Genomic DNA, 20,426 nt, shown 5'->3' with positions numbered 1-20,426 from the left:
TTTTGTTTCAAAGACAGGAATCACCTTTCTTGCTTCCTCTTGAAAATTGTATGCATTGGAGCACTATTTCACTACCTGTGTAATAAGATTTCTGTTAATTACCATGGGCTGAACTGAGTTTCAGGTCTAGCAATTACTCTTGCCACTCGATGGGGGGAGCAAGCAAACCAAGAAAAGGCAGATTCTAATTTCAACAAGTGTTCCCAGCTGCTTGTGCTTGCTAACATAACCTCAAAGGCAGAGGTGCCTGGGAACACTCCTGAACTTCACTTTGCATGTGGGAGTACAGTACCAAAGACCTTGCACACATATTCCCCCTGCCCTGGCAGCACTGCAGTGCTTATAAGCTATTTCACTTAACTGTGTTTGTATTCTCCTTCTGCCTGTGCATACCAATGTAAGGCTTTCAGCCATTATAAGATATTTCTCCAGGCTCACTTTGAGTCAGAAAGAAAAAGATTTTCTTGTGGTAAAAGCTGTAATAAGCAGCAAGAGTCAGTTTGAAAGGCAGGGTTTAGTCCCAGCATTACAGCTGTGTGTTTGAGGCAGATGTTCAGCCAGTGGAAGTTAAAGCAGACTCTTAGCAAATGAGCTAAGAAGAAAAATGGGAGCAGAGAAGAGAAGGAAAAAAGTGGGAACATGTGAAGACCAGAAGACTGTTTCCTGGCCTAACACTTACTTAAACCACAGGTAGGGCTTGAAGGTCCAAGACTTCAAAGCTATTTAGAAGCCTCAAAGCTACTTTGCTTAGTGGCTCTGGGTTCCCTGGCCTTTGCTAACTCAGCTGCCTTGCTTGCTAAGGAGGCAACTGCTGCTGCTTCACAAGGTTTGCAGAGCTGAGTCCACTGAGGTTTGCATGGGAAGTGTGGGAGGAGAGTCTTAAAGATGTTAAACAAGGGGAAGAAAGGAAAACATGAGACACTTTGCCCAAGTAACATTCAAAGCAGGCACTGAGAGAAAGCATTCAGTGGAGTTAAGCCACAGCCCTTTTCCCACCTAGCCAAAGCTTCAGCAAAAAACACCTGGACATCCCCTTTGTTCTGAACCAGCAGCACAGGCTGTACAAAGACGTGGCAGCAATCTGAAAGCTTGTTTTCTGCATCTAAACATCATGTCAGGACAAACTGCACTCCATCCTGCGATCATTTAACAGCACCCCTGGGACCCTGTACCTTGGAGGCATGATGTCACACATCAGCAGAGAGATTATTTGTTTTGAAGCTTGTGAATAGCTCTGAGACTTCATTTCAAAGCACTCCTTGCAGAGTAATGACACAAACCCTTCTGGTGTCACTGAAGGGCACAACTGACTACTGTTTTTGCCTGTCCCGTTTCTCAGCACCCAGCAAGTGATTATTAGATATCTATTATACTTTCTTCTCTTTTATGCAGGAATGGCTTTCCCATTGCTCATTCCTTCATGTTCAATACACGTTTTCTTTAATGTTTTATCAATTATTTCTCTACTGAGACAAGCAGGAACACCCACACAAAAGGCACTGCAACAAAAACCAAGGCATTCATTCAATTTCAGGTGATTTTTAATTCATATATAGCCATTGGGTAAACTGCAGTATGAAAACCATCTTCAGACCTGTGGTAAGGTAGCTGTTCATACCACCTGTCTGGTTTCTCCTTTTGTCAGAATAAACAATTATTACTCTGAATTTTACACAAGGGTAAAAGATAATAATCTAGGACAATTTGCTGAGAAGCCAACAATTTTTTTTACCAGATCATAACAGTTTAGATTCACTTGGAAGCACCTACACTGATAGCCAGGTTTAGAAGCAGGATTACCTGATAGAAAATATGCAGCATGGAAAACAGAGCCATTCAATCTGTCATTTAATGCTGAATTGTTGAACCTTATTAAGTTTTAAAACAGAAAGCTTTATAGTAAAGCCCTGGAGGTGCATAAAGGACCTCTCCCTCATGATGCCTACATTGGAATTTACTCTTGTATTAGCATTAAAGCAAGAACAAATGAAAAGTGCAGACATTGCATAAGACTGCCAGCCTAACTGAAATTTGGAACACTTCAATCACACTCAGTTTATTTCAATGTTCTCCCTTCCATGGTGAAGGACCGTCAGTAAAGCCATTTCTGTCCCCAGGAAGTTCCATCACTAAGTGACCATTCAAAAAGCTGGAAAGGGTTCAGAGCACAGGGAATATGATGTTGCTGTGTAATCTTGGAGAATAAAGGAAGGGGATTTGGAATGGCTGAAGCATTGGATCTTTGGGATCCAAAGAATCTGCATCCTGGAGCAGTGGATATCAGGTTAGAGCTATTACTGCTCCACAGTGAGGCTCTTCATGGGCAGCAGCCTGGAATCACCCCATGGAACAGGCACAGGCTCACATTGGCTTGTGAGCCACTTCAGAGAAGGCTTCAGAGGTGTGGCTTGGAGAGAGAAGCTCAGTGGAAGCAAAGTACAGATCAGGCTTCATGGTTCCAGATTTTAATTATAATCTGTCCTTGGCAAATTTAGATGGACAGGAGAGTGAGCAAAGCTGCAGTGGCTGAAAATCAGTGTTTTATGTTAAGTTAAATTACTGTACACCAATATGGACATAAATCTGGCTTATAGAGAAGGTTAATTAGCACAGTTCTACAGTCCAAGTAACGGAAATAAAGACGTAGTGTGAATTTCAGGGAATTCATCATATTGATCACATCTTTTCAATGATGATGCATCAGGCATTTTTATAGCAGATGAAATTAACTGCTTTTTACCATATATTAATGTAACCCAGAATATGAACTATGCTTATGAAGAAATATTTTTTCTGGGCAGTTCTGTTTAATATCTTTATTGAGGATCTGTATGAGGTGATCAAATGCACCCTCAATCAGTTTGCAGGTGACACCAAGTTGGATGGGGGTGGTGCTCTGCGGCAGGGTAGGAGGGCTCTGCAGAGGGATCTGGACAGGCTGGATCCATGGAATGATGCCAGCAGCACAAAGTTCAATAAGGCCAAGGGCCGGGTGCTGCCCTGGGGTCCCAACAACCCCACACAGCGTTACCGGCTGGGGCACAGGGGCTGGAAAGTGCCCGCAGAAAAGGGCCCGGGGTGCTGGGCAGCAGCAGCTGAACGTGAGCCAGCCTGTGCCAAGAACGCCAATGGCACTGGGCCAGTGTCAGGAACAGCGTGGCCAGCGGGGCCAGGGCAGTGGCCACCCCCTGTACTCAGCACTGGTGAGGCCACAGCGCGAGTGCTGTGTCCAGTCTGGGCCCTCAGGACAAGAAGGACATTGAGGGGCTGGAGCGTGTCCAGAGAAGGGCAGTGGAGCTGGGGAAGGGCCTGGAGCACAAGTCTTGTGAAAAGCAGCTGAGGGAGCCAGGAGGTTCAGGGGAGACCTTCTCAGTGTCTAGAACTACCTGAAAGGACACTGTAGCCAGGTGGGAATCAGTCTCTCCTCCCAAAAAACAAGTGATAGGACAAGAGGAAATGGCCTCAAGTTGCACCAGGGGAAGTTTAGATTGGATATTATGAAATTTTTTTTCGTTTCAATGGTTGTCAAGCATTGGAACAGGCTGCCCAGGGCAGTGGTGGAGTCACCATCCCTGAGGGGATTTAAAACACATGTAGATGTAGCACGTGAGGACATGGTTTAGTGGTGGATTTGGCAGTGCTGGAGGAATGGTTGGGCTCCATAATCTTAGAGGTCTTTTCCAGCTTAAATGATTCCATGATTTTTACCTGCAGACAAGTCTCTGGGTCCACATGCTGGTACCCACACTTCCTCTCCCATCCTCATTGCAGCAGACAAGTGGAGGAGATACTGATGGTGTGATGCAGTTTTCCTCTACTGGAGAAAAGGAGCCTGCAAGGAACAGAAGACATTAATACCAGGTAGCAAATTACAGCTGGTACAATAGATGCAGCATAGGGAAATACAATGTAATATTGCCAGGAAAACTGCTGGCCAACTCTCCCTCTCCTTGCAGGATACTTGTTTTATTGAGCCTTCAATGAAAATATATCTGCTGCTTCTGCATTGATTGTAGAACCTCTGGAATACTGACCAGAAAAACTTCTGTCCTACTACTGTCAGTGAGACAGTGACACAGCCTAGGCACCCCTCACAGGATCTGAGCCCCCTGGCTCAGGCAATATGCACATAACAATGAACTGAAGGGAATTCCCTGCCCCAACAGCATATAACTGAATTCTGAGTAGATAAGGAGACCACACAAGCAGGGTAAGGGCACAAAGGCAGGACACAAACAGGAACAAATGGTGGTAGCCCATCAGTCTCACTGGTTTGGAGAGGAAGGAGAAACACAGAAGCAGGTAACACCTGGAGAGGTCAGTTCTTCCTTTCTTACCTTAAGGCTGCCACTGCTGCAGTCCATGAACTGCTCCATCATCCACCTCTCCCCAGCATCTGCTTCTTCAGGAATGATTCAAAATGTCTCTAAAGTCCATTGCCTCTGCAGTAATGACAGTCAGCAACTCTTTCAGTGCCTCTGGATGCCTTTCTGTCGACGGGGAAGGCTGACAGGACACTCCTCGAGTCCTTCAGTGGAACACAGCATGACACGGCGTGTAGCTGTGAAGAGACTTGTCCAAGGGCACACAAGGGTCTGATGGGCTTGCCAAGGGCAGGCCACAAACACAGGGGCTTGCCAGCTACATAACACCTTTCATCACCCTCATGCCAGTTCAACCCCCTCAACTTTTCGCTTCCCCAGACAAAAAGTATCTTAGTTAAGAATTTCCTGTGTTTGTTAGTCTACAAACTACAAAGTGCATATACTTTTCAAATGAAATGTGTAGGACATGACACTTCTTAAAATATACATTTTATTATTTTCTGGTAGTTGCTATGAAGGTTTCATTCAAATTGTGAAGGTACACAGCCTTTACAAACTTCTTGAGTTAAAGGTTTTTGTTGGTGGCTTTATGTTCTTTTTCTTTTATGGCAGAGGAAAATACATTGGCTATAAAATGTTGAAATTCATTAGATGCTTAGTATCACCTCTTCATATATGCTGTGGAATGCTTTGTAGAAATACTATATAAAATAAGGCAGATTTTAACAGGGAATTCAGTCATAAAATGTCATGGGAGAAAACAAAGAGTTCCAACACATTATTATTTTTCAGCCAAGAGAAGATCAGGTGGTCCTCACTGGTTTGTGGGAGAACTACTGCAGTTCTGGTGCTCAGACAGTATACAGTTCTTGTTTATTCTACTATTCTCAAGTGAGACCTTTTTAATAAAACTTACTTTAATTAACATAAATCAGACAATATTTAAACATACACATCTATCCTTACAGTGCAATAAAAATGTATCATTGTATAGTATTTTGTATTTGCATTATGAAAATAAAAGGTCTGTACATCAATTAAATGTATATTAATGAGTATGAATCATGTAAATTTATAATGCATCTAAAGTTGGCTTTGGCTTTTAAGTATTTATAAATTCATAGAAAATATTGAACATCTAACAAAATAAATAAAACATAACATTTTAATCATAGATGCTAACGATCAACCTCAAAAATTCTTGTGTTATTTTTTACATTTGCTACTAAATTTCTTAAGGAGAACTCACTTTCAGTAGTGCTCAGAAGTGAATGATTGCACCTTCTGTGATGTGAAAAAATACAGTACATCTATTTTTCATAGATCAAAAATTCTTTCATAGACAGTTTCATTCATTTTAAATGTCTGATTGTTCTACATAACTGTCTTAAGTGCTTATAAAAAGCATGTAGCTTTCTCATAAAAGCTGTGAGTCTCTATTAATAGATAAACTTCTAGTGAATGTCCTTTTTATGAGGATTCTCTCCAAGGTCTTCCAGCTTCACATGCTGGTATGAAGATATCGCAGAAGTATGATAATAATAAACCCTCTTCAGTACAAGTACTGCAGAAATCCAGTGTAATTCCACTTGGTGGGCTTATTTCATCTGAGTCCACACATGGTACTTTGTGGAAGTCAACTGCTGACCTCATGTTCTCTTGAATGTGAAAGTTCCCCAAGTGCATGGGCTAGCTTTACTGTAATACTGAAGAGGTCAAAACAAATCTGAATTCACACAGATAGAAGTGAACTTGAATAAATATGCATCTGGCTAGTGAATGACACACCATGGTCTAACTGCTATTCTGGTGGTGGCCGAAGGACTCGCAGGTTCCTTCCATCCAGTCCTTTCCAGTATTTAATGTTATTATTCAGATGCTCCATCAGATTTGGCAGGTCTGCAAATGCTAGGGAAGAAAGGGCAGAGTGTATTGAGTTTGCAGAACTGAAACAGTCACAGATTCTTCCTGTTTAAGTATCACTTGAAATGGCAACTGGGTTAAGCAGAAAAGCTTGAATCTGTCACACCGATGCTCGAAATAGTTGGGGCTGTACAACTCTCAGCACTCGTGTAGCACTCGGGCCACTGAGAACTGTTCTGTAAATTTACATAATACTGGTGTTGCAACTCCCAGCAAAGGGACACAGTTTTCCAGGAGGGGCATAGCTAATTATGGTTGTAATTATCCTGCCCCAACAAACCTCAGTCACATGTCATGATGTGGCATTCAGGAGAGTCACATTTCTGACCACTTTTACCACGGAGGCAGCACTTGGAAGGAAACAGCCGCTCCCCCAAGCAGTTTCCAGACTGTAGAAATTTGCCTTGAAGAACAACCAGTATTAACATGGACAAAATGACCATGCTCAAAGAGCTATCAAAGAGAATGTGTTCTGTTCTCCATTTACAGAGAAGCAAGTTTAAAAAGTTAAAGATTGCCTGAATCTAGTATATTAAAGACAAGCCACGAGAATTGCTTGTAGCAATACTTATAAGCAATAATGAAGTTATTAATATTACTTGAACTGCAGGAATCTTCCCTTTTCTCCCCCTTTATTTAGGAACCATAAAAAAGAAAATCTGTATCACAGCAGTTTCAAATGTTCACAAAATGTTCACATCAGGAAATGGCAGAGTTTTGCTTACCATCCCAGGCATCAAACATATCAATAATGAAGTAATCAATGAATGATAATTGGGATTTGGGGATGCTGCAAGTATTTCTGTCAAAAACTGGCATCACAACAGGTAAACCTTGCCTCCTTTCTTCATCAGTCTGCAAAAAACATTAGTAATTATTCATCTAAGACACATTCTGTTAATGGGCTTCTTTTAGCAGCAGATTGTTTGACACTGACTAGAGCATGCATCCGCTAAATCAAAGGAGGAACCTGAACAAATCTGAAGCAGCAGCAACTTAATCTTAAGCACCTAGTTGTTCAGTTTCAGCAAAACAGCAGATAAATAGTGCCTTCCAGTGTTTCCCACAAAGGGATGTATTTACCTTCTGTATCTGCACACAGGCTGACCCTAACTAACTTCACATGTTACCAAGTTATGACTGCTTTGGACCTAAGAGCTGCTGAACCATTTTCAATCTCTGATGGAAGCTGTAATCTGTCCCATTCAGACATGGCAAAGTACCTTTTTTATTCCCTTGCCCCTTGCTTGGGGTGCCAAATTCCAAATGCAGTATTTGGTCTATCATCTGTAATAACAACTGCCCTCTCCTTTTCCACATCTTCCTAAAACCTTTCCTCAGCACAGGGTGCTAAGGTCTTACAGCACATCTTGGAATGAGTGCTGCTCACATCCAAACACTAGAACCTGATGATCCTATTCCCAGCATGTGGGTACAGAGGGTATCCTTGCCGTGTCTCATGTTATGGGAGTGCATTTGCAGACAAGGCTCAAAAAGCCCAGTTCCAAACTGAACAACTTGAAAGCTTAAGTTTTTCAGAAACTGCACAATAAAAGTTGTCAACTTTCATCTCTCTGAAGGTACCTAGTAGTGTGTCACCATGAGTAATAGCCACCATTTAAAATAAAAAAGTTATTTTTTTTCACATTACATAATGCAGCCTGAGATGTTCTGTGGTACTGGCACCCTTCTCCTCCCTTTTAAAGAGATGCTCACCTGCAGTTTCAGCAGGCTGTTTTAACTGCCTTACCTGTGCAAAATACTCCTCAGAGATGCGTCCAGCCCATTCTATACACTGTTCTCTGGGTCTGCATGGGTTGGAAATGTCAGCACACTTTATCAACATGCGTTTGATAAGGATACGGTTTTCAGGAGACCTGAGAACGGTCTTGATTGATTCTCCATCACCATTATTCTGTAACATTTAAGAATTAAAAACAATCCATTAGCAAGGTCTGCATGCACTAACTCAAAAGCTGTTGTGCTTTGGGAATGCTTTCAGCACATCCTACAGGGATCAGTCCTGCTACTGGCTACCAGATTTGATGTCTAAGTGAATTTATAGGTGGATGATGAAAGTTAGTCACAGCTCTGAGCTAGCACTGAACTCCAGTTTCTGGATTCAGTCACTGTCTTTGTGACAGATCTCTTGGGCATCTTCGGGCAAGTCATCTAATCCCTCTATTCTTTATCTGCCTTCTCAAAAGTGTGGGGAGGATCAGCTCATCACTACACACACAGTGATGAGGACCATGTAGGCAGAAAAATGTGACTCTCTGCTGAAACCCAAGGATTAATGGACTTGCACATTAAGAGTGGAATAGTTGGTTTGAAAAGAGGGACAGACCCAAGATGCAGGAATCACCTTGGCACACAAACCCATCAGTGTATCAATCATTCTGGCAGCATTGCTGCTATTCAGAGAGTCAGATCCCACAGTACCTCCCAGGCATGTTCCTCATTCTCTTCCCTTGTTGCTGGACTCTTTAAGGATGGATAGATACAGGAGTTTACAACTCTGTGTACTCAGAATAGAAACTCTTTGAAGCAAGGAAAATACAAGATTTCTCTGGCACCTAACAGGGTCTTGCTCTACAGTCAGAGCAGCAAAGAAGTAGCGAACAATAATGATAATAATAATAATGTGCTACCAGTTCCTGCAGTGTTCTGTACAAAGAGGGAGACACAAAGCAGCAGAAACATTCTGACCTTTTATTAGGTCAGAATAACCATGACATTTTTCAGAAGAAAATTTTTGTGGGGAAAAAAGTTCTTCCTAAAGGAAGAAACTGACAGTAGTAAAAAATTATTTGATTGTATAGAAATGGCTCAGAAATACCAGCTCCACAGTTCTCACCAAGATGAGATGCCCAAACCAATTCTCTTCCCTCATTTTTAGGTATGTGGAAGGGAAAACAGAAGAACCCAAGTGAGATGTATACACCTCCAAATGTGTGGAAAAATTATATATGAGAAAGCCAACATAAAGTGATGGAAGCTCCAGAAACACAAGTATGGAAATTAGGTATGGAAAATTAGAGATTGCTCAGTTATGGGTAGTAGAGAATATCCTAGTAGGTAAACAATCAGGAATCGAGAAAGGATGTTCACCTCTGGGTTCTGTTCAAACCAAATGCACAGCTCTACTTGCTGGATGCAGATGTCTTGGGAATAAAATGTGTTACTCTGCTTAGTGCCAGCATCCTGCTCAGAGTGCAGAGGTGTCTCTGCATGGCAGATGTTGGCTTCCTGTCATAGCTTAGGTGACATCATGAGGGGAAATGGGAGGATAAAGGATGCTGGAGCTGGAAAGGATTGTTTTCAGTTTATGAAACAAAAGCAGAAAGAAAACAAACAGAGCAGCTTCTTAGCATGGCTCTTTGAACAAATTTGTATAAAAATAATAAATTAAAAAAAAGAAGTGGAGCAGTCCCATTTGGAACAGGCGGTTGGCAGCTCAGCCTGCAAACACTACACTGAGTCACCACCATGGCTGGAAAGCAGGCCAGAAAACACACTGCTGCTGCAGCCAGAGGGACAACAGACTTGAAAGAGGGGCTGACACTGTTGTTCTGCTCAGCACAGTAAATAATTTGCTTTACCCACTCACACATTACAGGCCTTTTAATAGGAACTTGCCAAACTGAAACTCCCAGCTGAAAGAAGGGAAACATTTTGCTTCTTGTTTTCAACAGAAATTATCTATTCTTTGTCTTTCTTCCCATCCTTGGGCACAATTTGCTGTGAATTACAAATGCCTTGTGCAGCAGGTAATTTCCCTGCAGTTTCTGGGGTTTAAGGGTAGAACTAAACTTTTGTTTCATTTTTCTATATCCCTGTTTGTGTTTTTACTCTCTGATTGTACATGTCCAAGCCTTGTTCTTTAGCAGCACCAGCTGTTCAGCTCTCTGTGATAGGCAAGAAGAGGAGTTTAGCTCTTAGGATGGATTCTGCTGGTCAAACAACTTCTGCATCCCAACTCCTGGGGCTGGGAGGAGGGGCTCTGCAGACCAAGCCAGGCCATTGCAGAGCCCTTCAGCAGGACCAGGAGCACTACAGAGTTACACACTCCACAGGGCCAGTGCAGTGCACTACACTCAGCAGTAACAGCTCCCTTGTTCTCCTGCACCAGTGCTGCTATGCTCATCCAGAGAGGCTGTCCAGCTGGGAATTTAACATCTCTTCTTCTAATTTATTCAGTACAACCAGTGTCCTACTGGGACTTTGGCTTCACATTCACAGAGTTCCCATTAGCATCACCGGCTGCCAAGAGCAAAGCTAATTCTAGCCTACACTCCTGTGGACAAAGGTACAGTTCTCCAATTAAGCTCCAGCCTGCTTCTCAAGGGTGAAGGAACAAGACCTGTTTCTCTCCCACTCTCACATAATAAAAAAACTGCCTTCCCCCATTACATGCAACAGTCAGAAATGTGGCTTTCTAAAAAACACGGTAAAAAAATACAGCAAACCATTACGGCTCCTACATGACGTTGCCACCAACGCAAACTTTATCATAACCATTTCTGCAAGTATTCTCTTTGCAAAAATCATTCCAACAAAATTATACACTTCTCTTACTGGCAACAAAACTGCTGGTTGAAGCTGTTATTGAAACTGGTGTGGTTTTTCAGAAAGAGTTCTTAACGGGCAATTTCTTTGTGTCCATGGGGTTCCAGATGGCTATTGATTATGTCTATATGATACATAATGTCACCATCATCTATTTTAAAGATTAAAAAGAAAGCAGACAGAAACCCCACAAATGCTGCCAGGCAGCACTGGAGGCTGAGGGCCCTTAATCCCAGAGGATGCACCACATGGCAGCCCACAGACCTGCCCTTATGCTGCACCCCCAGCGTGTCCCCTCGGAAGGGATGTAATTCAGCCTCTGCTTTGAAGCAAACCCTGTTTCCTTTGAGGAAATGGCCAACAACAATGCCCAGTCTTGCCACTCTGCCAATGGGAGTGACTGGGTTAATCAAAATGGCATTTTTACTTGAAAACATACAGCGCAGGGCCCTGATTCCAACTATAGCATCATAGCACTGTAATATTAATAGGATCCAAGTAAGTCCCACTCACCCTCAAAAGGAGTGACAACCACGTTAAGCAGAAGGGGATTCAAACCCATAGGTGAAATATAAATCTCCAGCCTCTCTTTCTCCACATTTCTGATAAACTTTCTCAGAACACCACATGAGAATTTCCTACTGACAAGGGTTCCCAGTCCCTGCCTAGGCATTTTAAGGAGGATTTGCAGTGTTGCTTACCCCATTTTCTTCTAGCGCTGCCAAAGGTTTATTAATGCTGTTGACAAACTTGTTGACATGCTCAAAGTGCTTTGTCATTTCTGTTGCTAAGACCATGTCAATAATGACTTGGCGAAGGGTTCGATACTCATTCCTGTTTAAAGAAGGAAACAATTAAGAATGCTGGCTGGGTCACAAAGGGCTGGTTGCTAAAACAAGTCTAACAAAAATGCAACAGACCATTCCTGTTTGAGAGAGGTGCTAGGGGAAGAAAGAACAGTACTAAAGGCTTGGGCAGCTGCATCTCTGTTAGATGGAGTACTTTTGGTGTGTAGAGACATATGTGCTCCAGGCATGACTGGATCTCTAGCTGGGCAGAAGCAGAGGCATCAGCTGCTTAGGAGGCTGCCAGGACATGCCACACACACATATTCCTAGGGCTTCTAGCACAGACACTCAGCAGTGGCTCACTCTCCAGTCAAGTTTTCAGCAATATTTTCCTGCTGTATCTTGAGAGAACCAAGGCAATGGTCACATCCTTGCCCTAAATGCTTCTCTGAGGCTGCAAGAGCAACAGGTCCTTCATTATCCTTCACACTGCAACAAGGTATTTTTAACTGATGCTCTGTGGCTCTTTCTCTCCTTGTTCTCTACTCACCCAGCCATAGCTTGTTCTCTACATTCAGTGACATCAAATAACTCTTCCAGGCTTGCTCACATTAAGATTTACACTAAATTCCTTAGATAAGGGCTGCCTTTTTATGGACAGGAGAAATTGGCAGTGGGGAATTACTCAGAAGCCTTTGCAGGAGAGACAGAAGCATTCTACTCTTTTAGAAGCAAATTTCACAAAGGCCATGAACAGTTATCCACCAGGCACTGCCCTCCTCTAGGATGCTTGTTTGCTTTATGTTACACAGAAAGTGTAAGAAGTGAGAGATGTTAGTGGGCAGACAAGGAGCCTGGGGGTTAAGCTTACCTCTCCATGTTTTTAAATATATTGCATTTGCCATCCCGGGTGGTGAGCTGGAAAGCCAGGGCAGCATGATGGCTCTCCAGCACGGCCGTGTCGTTGTAGAGAATCGCGAGCTCGCTGCCAGCATTGCACAGGAAAGAATTTGTTCTTCCTGGGTGATCCACATCGTGGACTGTGGCAGCAATGAGTGCAGCAACCTCATCAATCGGATCCAGAGTTTGCTGAAAATAGAAGGGTGCTTAGTTTTCCTGGCAGACTCATTAGAAACCCTATTCTGTCCATAAGATTAAGCCAAGTTGCTGAGGAATAAAAGCCAAAACTCTGGAGATCAGTAAGGGTCAGATGTTCTACACAGAGCAATGGAAAATTCATTACAGGCTTCACTGAACATTGCGTGACTTTTTTGGCCATTTTGTACCTCTCAAATTTTGCCTTAACCACACCTTTGTCACAGCACATCAAATTAAGCAAACGTAAAGTAATAAATTAGTCTGTGTTTTCCAGCAACCTTAAACCACATGCACTTGGAGTTAATGTACTTGGCTTGGGAAAAAGACCAATACTGCTAAAAATTATTCTATTACCACCAGACCGCTAATTTCCTCTGGCAATTTAATGTGTCCTAATCATGTTCCACTTACGTGCTAACTAGATATAAAATTTGAAATTTTAATTTTAATTTGTATGTTATCCATACATCCAGTTCTTTAATAACAGTGTCCTGTCCTGAGGCTGCAGCTAATGCATATTCTATGAAGAATATTTGATGTTTTGCATCCATGGATAAATTACCTGACATATGTTCTGTACTTTCTGTATCACATTCTGATTCTGGTAACAAGCTGCATTCCATGCTTTATGGGCATTCCATTATGTCTATTTTTATCTACCCTGTCATGAAATACAAAACTATTTGACTCTTAAGATTTTCCACTTAAGCGTTAATTTATTAATAGTATAAAGGAGAAGAACTAAGCATCTCAGAAATATTTTGTATACATTTGAAAACTAGCCTTTGTGCTGTGTTTATACTGGCATTTGTGAAGGATCACAGATACAAAAAATTATATTAAAATTTTAATAAAATGAAAGAGATACAAGAGCAGAAATATTCCCATTTAAATCTGGAAGCAGGACAGATAATTTTCATTCCAATTTGCTTTAATTTGGGATCCAAATTATCTATGGGCCCTCTACTACAATTCAGAATAGCTACACTTGGTAGGTGAAAAGAGAAACCCTACCCTTCTTTACACCTCCTGAAATTATGCAGTGACTTGACTTTGCAGGAGCAGGGAAATTTTTCTTAGAGGACTGTCAAGAGAGTCTCGTGGAGAACAAGAGAAGGCAAATAATTCTTTCTGCTCTAGAAAAGTTCATATCTATCCAGTTCATAGTTAGCATTATCTGAAATACTCTCTGCTGTGTGTTAGCTTCTTCCTTCTTTCTTTCAGCACTGCTCATGGGATTCTGTTTTTGTAGTATGAAGTTAGGAGAGAGGGATTTGAGAACAGGCTCTCCTCAGAGGGGCACAATGCCCAGCATTCAGTCTGGCTGAGAAAGGTCTGTGCAGATGGGAAATGGCCAGAAACATGAGAGTACCTGACCTGGAGGACCACAGCAGTCTACCTGACACTTCTTCACAGGGATTTACAGCACTTTTATACCCAACATCAAATCAAGGATTCTAACTTTGTTATCTTAACTCCCATGGCACAGAAGTGGAAACGATTCTGACAATATGGCTTTAATTTAGGAGCCAGAACATTTTCCTAGTCAAGTTGAACTGAGTTCAAATTACAAAAAAAAAAATATTCTCAGCATGAATTTCAGTGGCAGAATTGGGCTTTCTGTCTTTAGATTAAGTTGAACTCTGGGCAACACAAAAGCAGCTGGGCTGCAACTTTGAAAAGATAAAGAGATAATTCTGAACTTTGATTCTGCTCCTTCTGCTGCTGCAACATTTTTTTCTCTTCCTATGCCTACAGAGGAATGGAAATAACATTCTGGAAAAGGAGAAGACAGTCATGCTACTGTGGCACTGAAATGGATCCAGATCTTCTGTTTTTTCATGGATATTCTTGAGAAGACCACCTAAACCTCTGGCAAATCAGGGGCTGAAAAAATCCAGTGACATTCTATCCCCACTTGGCATATAGTATTTGTAAATCAACCTCTGGACAGCACACTAATGAGCTGCAGTTCCAAGTAAATTAATTACTACAGTTTAATGACCTGTCAGAAGCTTGTTTACAGTCACAAATTTCTCAGGCAGGTGCCCATCACTGGTGCTATCCTTAGGCAGGCCAGTTCAGAATTCCTACCCAAGACCATGACTCAGAAGTATGTCCCACCACTCTACTGCACACACACCATGTGCTGCTTTATTCCCCTTCTCCAGTCAGGGCATGTGAGAGCAAAAGCTGCTCTCATATACTCTGATTGTCAGTGGCTCTAATACCCCCGTGGGTGTTATGGTACTGACCAGTAATTTTTTTCAATACTCTCCTCCAATGCTGTCTCTATAAACCTCAGGGCATCTTCTCCAGTGGGTGATATAGCCTACTTTATGGCTTACATAGTCTTGGGAGTCTTTTGCAAAATGACCATCACAAGGCATGAGGGATGTTAATTTATCACATTAAATCTGTATTTGGCATGTACCATCACAAAAGTAATTATGTCATTTCGATCTGAGAATGACATAATTAACTATATGAAGAAGTTTTACTTGAAAATAAGGTTTTCTTATTCTCCTATCAAGAATTGTTCAATTCTGTAATATTAGCATCCATCCTTCTACATATAAGAGAGAACCTAGAATTCATGTAAAGCAGCCCAGTTCTTTGACCTCAGAGTTACCAAACTGGTTGGCACTGGGCAGACATTTGGCTTTTGAATCTGTTTCTGAGAGATCCTTCTTTGATTGCACCAACACTGTTTCTCATAAATGTGGACTCACCTTTACTCTTTCTTTAGACAAGAAGTAAGCAGTAGCATGTAATACATCTGCTGAATGGGTAGAATTATGGTAGGAGTTGGAGGAATGGTAGTTAGCCTCAATAACTTGTAACCATGACCTCAGGGTGGATTCTGAACAGTTTAGGAATTCACAGATTCCAAAGCGAGCAAATATTTTGAGACCCAGATAAACCAAAGGCCTGTGGAGAAAAATAAACAGAAAGTTTTAAAATGAATGCAGCTGAAAGAATATTATATAGAATAAACAGTATGAATCCACACAGCATTTTCAGCTAATGACATATGAAATGATGTATAAGGACTCATTACAGAATTACTGTGTCATATACTAGAATTGTAACATACATAAAATTAAATCCCCCTTAATGTCCCCCAGTGTCAGACAAAGGTGTCTCCAGGTTTCTCTGTCAGGGAGCTGTAATGCACTGAAATTTAATTAATTACCCTGGCTTTATTACTGTATGTCTGCTTGGACTTAAGGCAATACTTGTAAGATATTCATATTTGTGAGTCATTGAAAGATATTCATATTTGTGAGTCACTTTACTTCTCTTAACAAATTAACTGCCGTTATTTAAACACAGTAAGAAGCAATCATAATTATACTACCTTTAATAAGAGTACAGGCAACAAAGTACCTCCTTTGTCCCTCTGTGGTCTCTCCAGATCAGCAAGAACAGAGACACCTACCTGATGATCTCATGCATGTTGGCTGGGATAATTAATTAAGTTACTGCAATGTACCCATTAAATGTTGTAAATCACACAGACTGACTGTATCTTCACATTTTTCTTTTTAATTATTTATCTGTATTACTTCATTAGAAATCAAAATACAGCAAAAGAAAACCTAAAGCAAATGGATGTAAATACCTTCATTTAAAATAAAATAATTTTAAAGAAGAATAAAACCCTAGGGGGTTTTGCACCTTTTTGGCTCATAAAACCACAGTAAAAAAATGAAGTGCAAATTTTTTAACTAAGTGGCTCATATCTTTCTTAGACTTTGATATGAATAATTTTCAAAGCTTTTACAGATCCGGGATTTTGACAAAGGGTTGAAGATAGTCAATTCACTGCAGGATCTGGCCTCCAAATTAGTGTCTCACAAAAGCTTTTACTAAGACAAAGCATGATATATATGAAACTAGATCCAAAAGGGGAACTTTTGATAAGCATCAGACAGTAAAACCAAGGATTTTAACAGAAAGAACAATTTACAGTCTTAGGGTGAGTCTTTTCTACTAATGCAGTACAGTCCATCAAAGCTGCTGATCTGCTTTTGAAAAAAAATTCTGTGATGGAAATTTGCATGCCCTGCTTTTTATCAGAAAATGTTCTTCAGTTAAGCTTATACATAAAATGTAACCTGCCAAGATTTTAGAATAAAGACCTTCCTCTAATCCCAGAGAAAGGTAATGGGAATTCTGCTGAAAAGCTGTATTGGAACTGTTCAGGAATAAAACCTACCCAATCAAATGGAAAGAAAATAAAAGCTGATCTGTATCAACTGGTCAAATCAAAACCAGCATGTTGACTCTGTGTGCAGTTTGTCATAATAGGAATTTGAATCCCCACTAGAAAATAACTTGATTTGTATAACTTTTCTATTATTGAATAAAGGAAGGCTTAAAACTTATACTGTATTGTCATTATACCATACCAAAGATACATAATCTTCACATATATCCACTGGGAATTTGCAGGAAATAGTGCATGATGAAACAGAAGATATTTAAGATGCATATACAGCTAGAAATGACAATGAGAAAATTTCAAACATCTGACATTGAAAATAAAATTAATTCAGTTTTAAAATCACAGGGAGAGAACTTAAGGATCTGATTACAGTATGACATTTAAGTCACTTTTCAGCAGCTTCAGTTTATGAGCTCTTGCATTTACTGACCTTTTATGGGTGGCAGCCTCAAGTTCAAAGATATCGAAATCCCACTGTTCCTCATTTTCCATGGCCTGTGTTATCCGTGGGGGTATGTCATTGAGGGAGATTGGAGAGCTCAGACTGCCAGCAACCTGATGAGTTTCTTTTGAGGAATACAGTTGTTACTATAGGTATTTATTAACAGTATATTAAGTAGTATATTTAATAGTGAGATACAATTTTACTGAATGACCATGCTTTCCCTTCTGCAGTAACACCCAGCTCAGTAATGCTGCAGAAAAATGCTTATAGATAAAAAAAAACCAACAAAGAAAATGCTCATAAAAAGGACATCTAATGACATTTCCCTGTTTCTTAAAATTCTGAACATGTTTTAGTATCTCAGTAGCCAAATTAAAACTTACGTTTTGCTGACAATATGTACTCGTTCCCTGATAATCTTCGTAAACCATCCTGTTAAATAAAAGTTGCAAGTTAAATGGAGGATATTGCACAATAGGTCTAGGAGATGGTAACACCAAGTAGTAGCACAACAGCTTCAGAACAGCCTGACTGCAGCCTGTCACTGCCATCAAAGCTGCCTCTCCCTTGTTTGTGCTTTTCAGATTAGCCTGGTTTACATATAGCTCATAACAGATGAGGAACTGCAGGCTAGGGGATGCAACATGGACTCAGGCAAAAACTCAAGTTTCTCAGGTGCAGATGGAGGTCTAGAATTGCAGGAATTGCAGCCTGACATCTGTCTTTGGCCACCATGCACACCAGTTGTAGGTCTGTGCCTCAAAGCAGACACGGTGTGTCCACACACTTCCCCCAACAAGCAAAGGTGGGTGGTGGGAGGGAGTGGATGGAGACATTCCCCTGCTCTCCTGCCCTGGTACTGGCAGATCCAGTCACCTCAGCAGCATAAGAATCTCATGACTGCAGAGGAACAAATTACTCTGAGGCTTCCTTTCTATCACACAGAAAGTATGATTGTTTATTCTTCAGTTCAGTGCCTCCTAGGTTTAATTCTGGCATGATGCCTAGATGTGAACACTGAGATGATGGATTAAAACTAACAGAATTATGTATTTAGTATTTACTTTTCATTTTATAATTTTAAATGCTGTGGCCCAAATCCCTCTTGCTCTTTTGAGGTTACAGCTGTTAGCTCATGTAAAAAAACCACAGTGTTTAAAAAAATATTTATGAATGCACCTTACTAAAAATGTTATTCACACCAAGTATAGCAGAAGTAAATGTGGATGCCATATCTGAACATGGAATATCTGCTCTTAGAAGAACTGCTATATCTAATTTTCATTTTCACATTTGTAAGTAAATTAATCTGGAGTTTTGTGATTTAAAAGGAAAGGGAGTACAAGAGTGGCTATTCAATGGAACTGCTATGACACAAATATTTAGGTCACCAGATGCTGCCTATCATTTAGAATCAAAGATTAGTTTTAAGAGTTGAAATAGCAGGTGTAATTGTATCTGGTAAATCTATCTTTGAACTCCAAATGCCCTTCCTACTTGAGAGTTCAAATCCAGTAACATTACTTGTTTCCTTCTCAGACATAACTTCTGAACACACTTAGAACAATGTAATTCTGTTTTCAGCAGACCCTTTGATGGAAAAATGTTTCTCTCCAATAACTTTAAAACCTGTACTATGCCATATGCTCTGAAATTAATTTTCTCAGCTTTACTTATTGCTCCATAAAAAAGCCCTGGGTTTATTTTTAATAAAGATTTTTATATTTTGCAATATTGTTATATTCATGTGCGTGGACCAAATACAATGAGAATACAAATGCATGTAAGAATCAACAATCCTCAAAAAGGAGAAAACAATAGAGTTTATAGACTCTTATGTATTCATAAGAGATAAAATATGTATGAATATGAATATGTATTCATAAGCAGGAGAAAAGATTTACTTCAAGACTAATGATTATATGTATAAATATTCATCTTATATTTTTATAATTAATATAACAATAAATTTTGTCTACTCAGTTAGTAAACACAACCCAGTATAAATCATTCAGGCCTTCTCCTGGAATTCTTGAAGTCTCCCACGTTTCTCCTGATCAGATATTTGCTGTGGTATTTTTAAAGGTAAAAATACACATAAACTATTTGAAGAGTCTGATAGGTACTGCAAAGGCATCATGATCATTCCAACATGAAATTATAATAGCCCAGATCCCTGAAAAGCTCACATTTTGTGAGCCTTTTTGCATCCAACACACTGTAATTTTTTTCTTGGTGTAGCTTTTCATATGCAAGCTACAGACTAATGAGAAGACATATCCTTAGGGCACAGGTAACATTCATCTAAACTCATCTTGTTACCATCAGGAGGGTCAGACTCCAGGCTCTGAAGGTTTGGGTTCAGTTCTTGCTTCACTATATGCCCTTTGTTCAGCTTTAGGTACTATGCTATAGGTGTACAAATATAATCCAAGAAACAGCAACAAAAGCATGCATTTTGCATTCTTTTGAAAACACATTCATTTGATAGACTGAAACTCCCCCCCCCAAACCATGTAATTATAATCCTCATTAATAAATACAACTATCAGGTTCTCTTTCTTCCTCTCCCATCTATACCTTACTCAACAAATCACATTTTTAAAAAAATGTTTACTTTCCATTTTTAGCTAGAGTAATGTTTTAAAGGGGCTGGTCAATTTTCTTCCTATTTTCAGAGCTACATTATTCAGGTAGGGAGAGAAAGTCCTCAAAAGGCCTGTGCAGTTTTTCCTGAAAATTTGGCATTGTAGAGGCAGAGCACATGGCAGAGGATAAAGATCAAGTAACTGGGAAAATCAGGAAGTGAACATTAATCAAGAGCTCTTTGTGGCAGAAAGTACTTACTGTCATTAACCCTCCAACAAGGTCACTTGTATGTGGATCCTCATCTTTTGTCCCCAGTTGTGGAGAGTACAATTCAGTGGTTCTTAAAATCTCCAAAGCCCGGTCTAAAGCTTCTGCAACTGGCATGGGACTGCTCTCTTGTGCAGCATTGATGATATTTATTACCTAAGGCAGCATCAGACATATTGTGAACTTAGAAG

General features: G+C 40.5%; 1 protein-coding gene across 7 annotated transcripts in view; it reads right to left on the bottom strand.

The window, feature by feature from the left end:
• PDE8A (phosphodiesterase 8A) overlaps positions 1 to 20,426 on the bottom strand; it is a 152,167-nt gene that overhangs the window by 6,652 nt on the left and 125,089 nt on the right. For all 7 annotated transcript variants that reach the window (XM_015638908.2, XM_033517077.1, XM_015638907.2 and 4 more), the window contains exons 14-23: positions 20,227 to 20,391; positions 17,763 to 17,811; positions 17,365 to 17,500; positions 15,436 to 15,634; positions 12,477 to 12,694; positions 11,519 to 11,651; positions 7,999 to 8,163; positions 6,974 to 7,103; positions 4,338 to 6,233; positions 3,709 to 3,832 (exon numbers count right to left, since the gene is read on the bottom strand). In XM_015638908.2, the coding sequence (XP_015494394.1) occupies positions 6,127 to 6,233; positions 6,974 to 7,103; positions 7,999 to 8,163; positions 11,519 to 11,651; positions 12,477 to 12,694; positions 15,436 to 15,634; positions 17,365 to 17,500; positions 17,763 to 17,811; positions 20,227 to 20,391 (1,302 nt within the window). In that variant the 3' untranslated portion in view covers positions 3,709 to 3,832; positions 4,338 to 6,126. The remainder of the gene's footprint in view (positions 1 to 3,708; positions 3,833 to 4,337; positions 6,234 to 6,973; positions 7,104 to 7,998; positions 8,164 to 11,518; positions 11,652 to 12,476; positions 12,695 to 15,435; positions 15,635 to 17,364; positions 17,501 to 17,762; positions 17,812 to 20,226; positions 20,392 to 20,426) is intronic.

The sequence above is a fragment of the Parus major genome, chromosome 10 (assembly GCF_001522545.3).
Source record: "Parus major isolate Abel chromosome 10, Parus_major1.1, whole genome shotgun sequence".
Classification (NCBI taxonomy): domain Eukaryota; kingdom Metazoa; phylum Chordata; class Aves; order Passeriformes; family Paridae; genus Parus; species Parus major.
The sequence above is the reverse complement of the archived record's forward strand: the minus strand, read 5'-3'. Positions and strand labels throughout refer to the sequence as shown.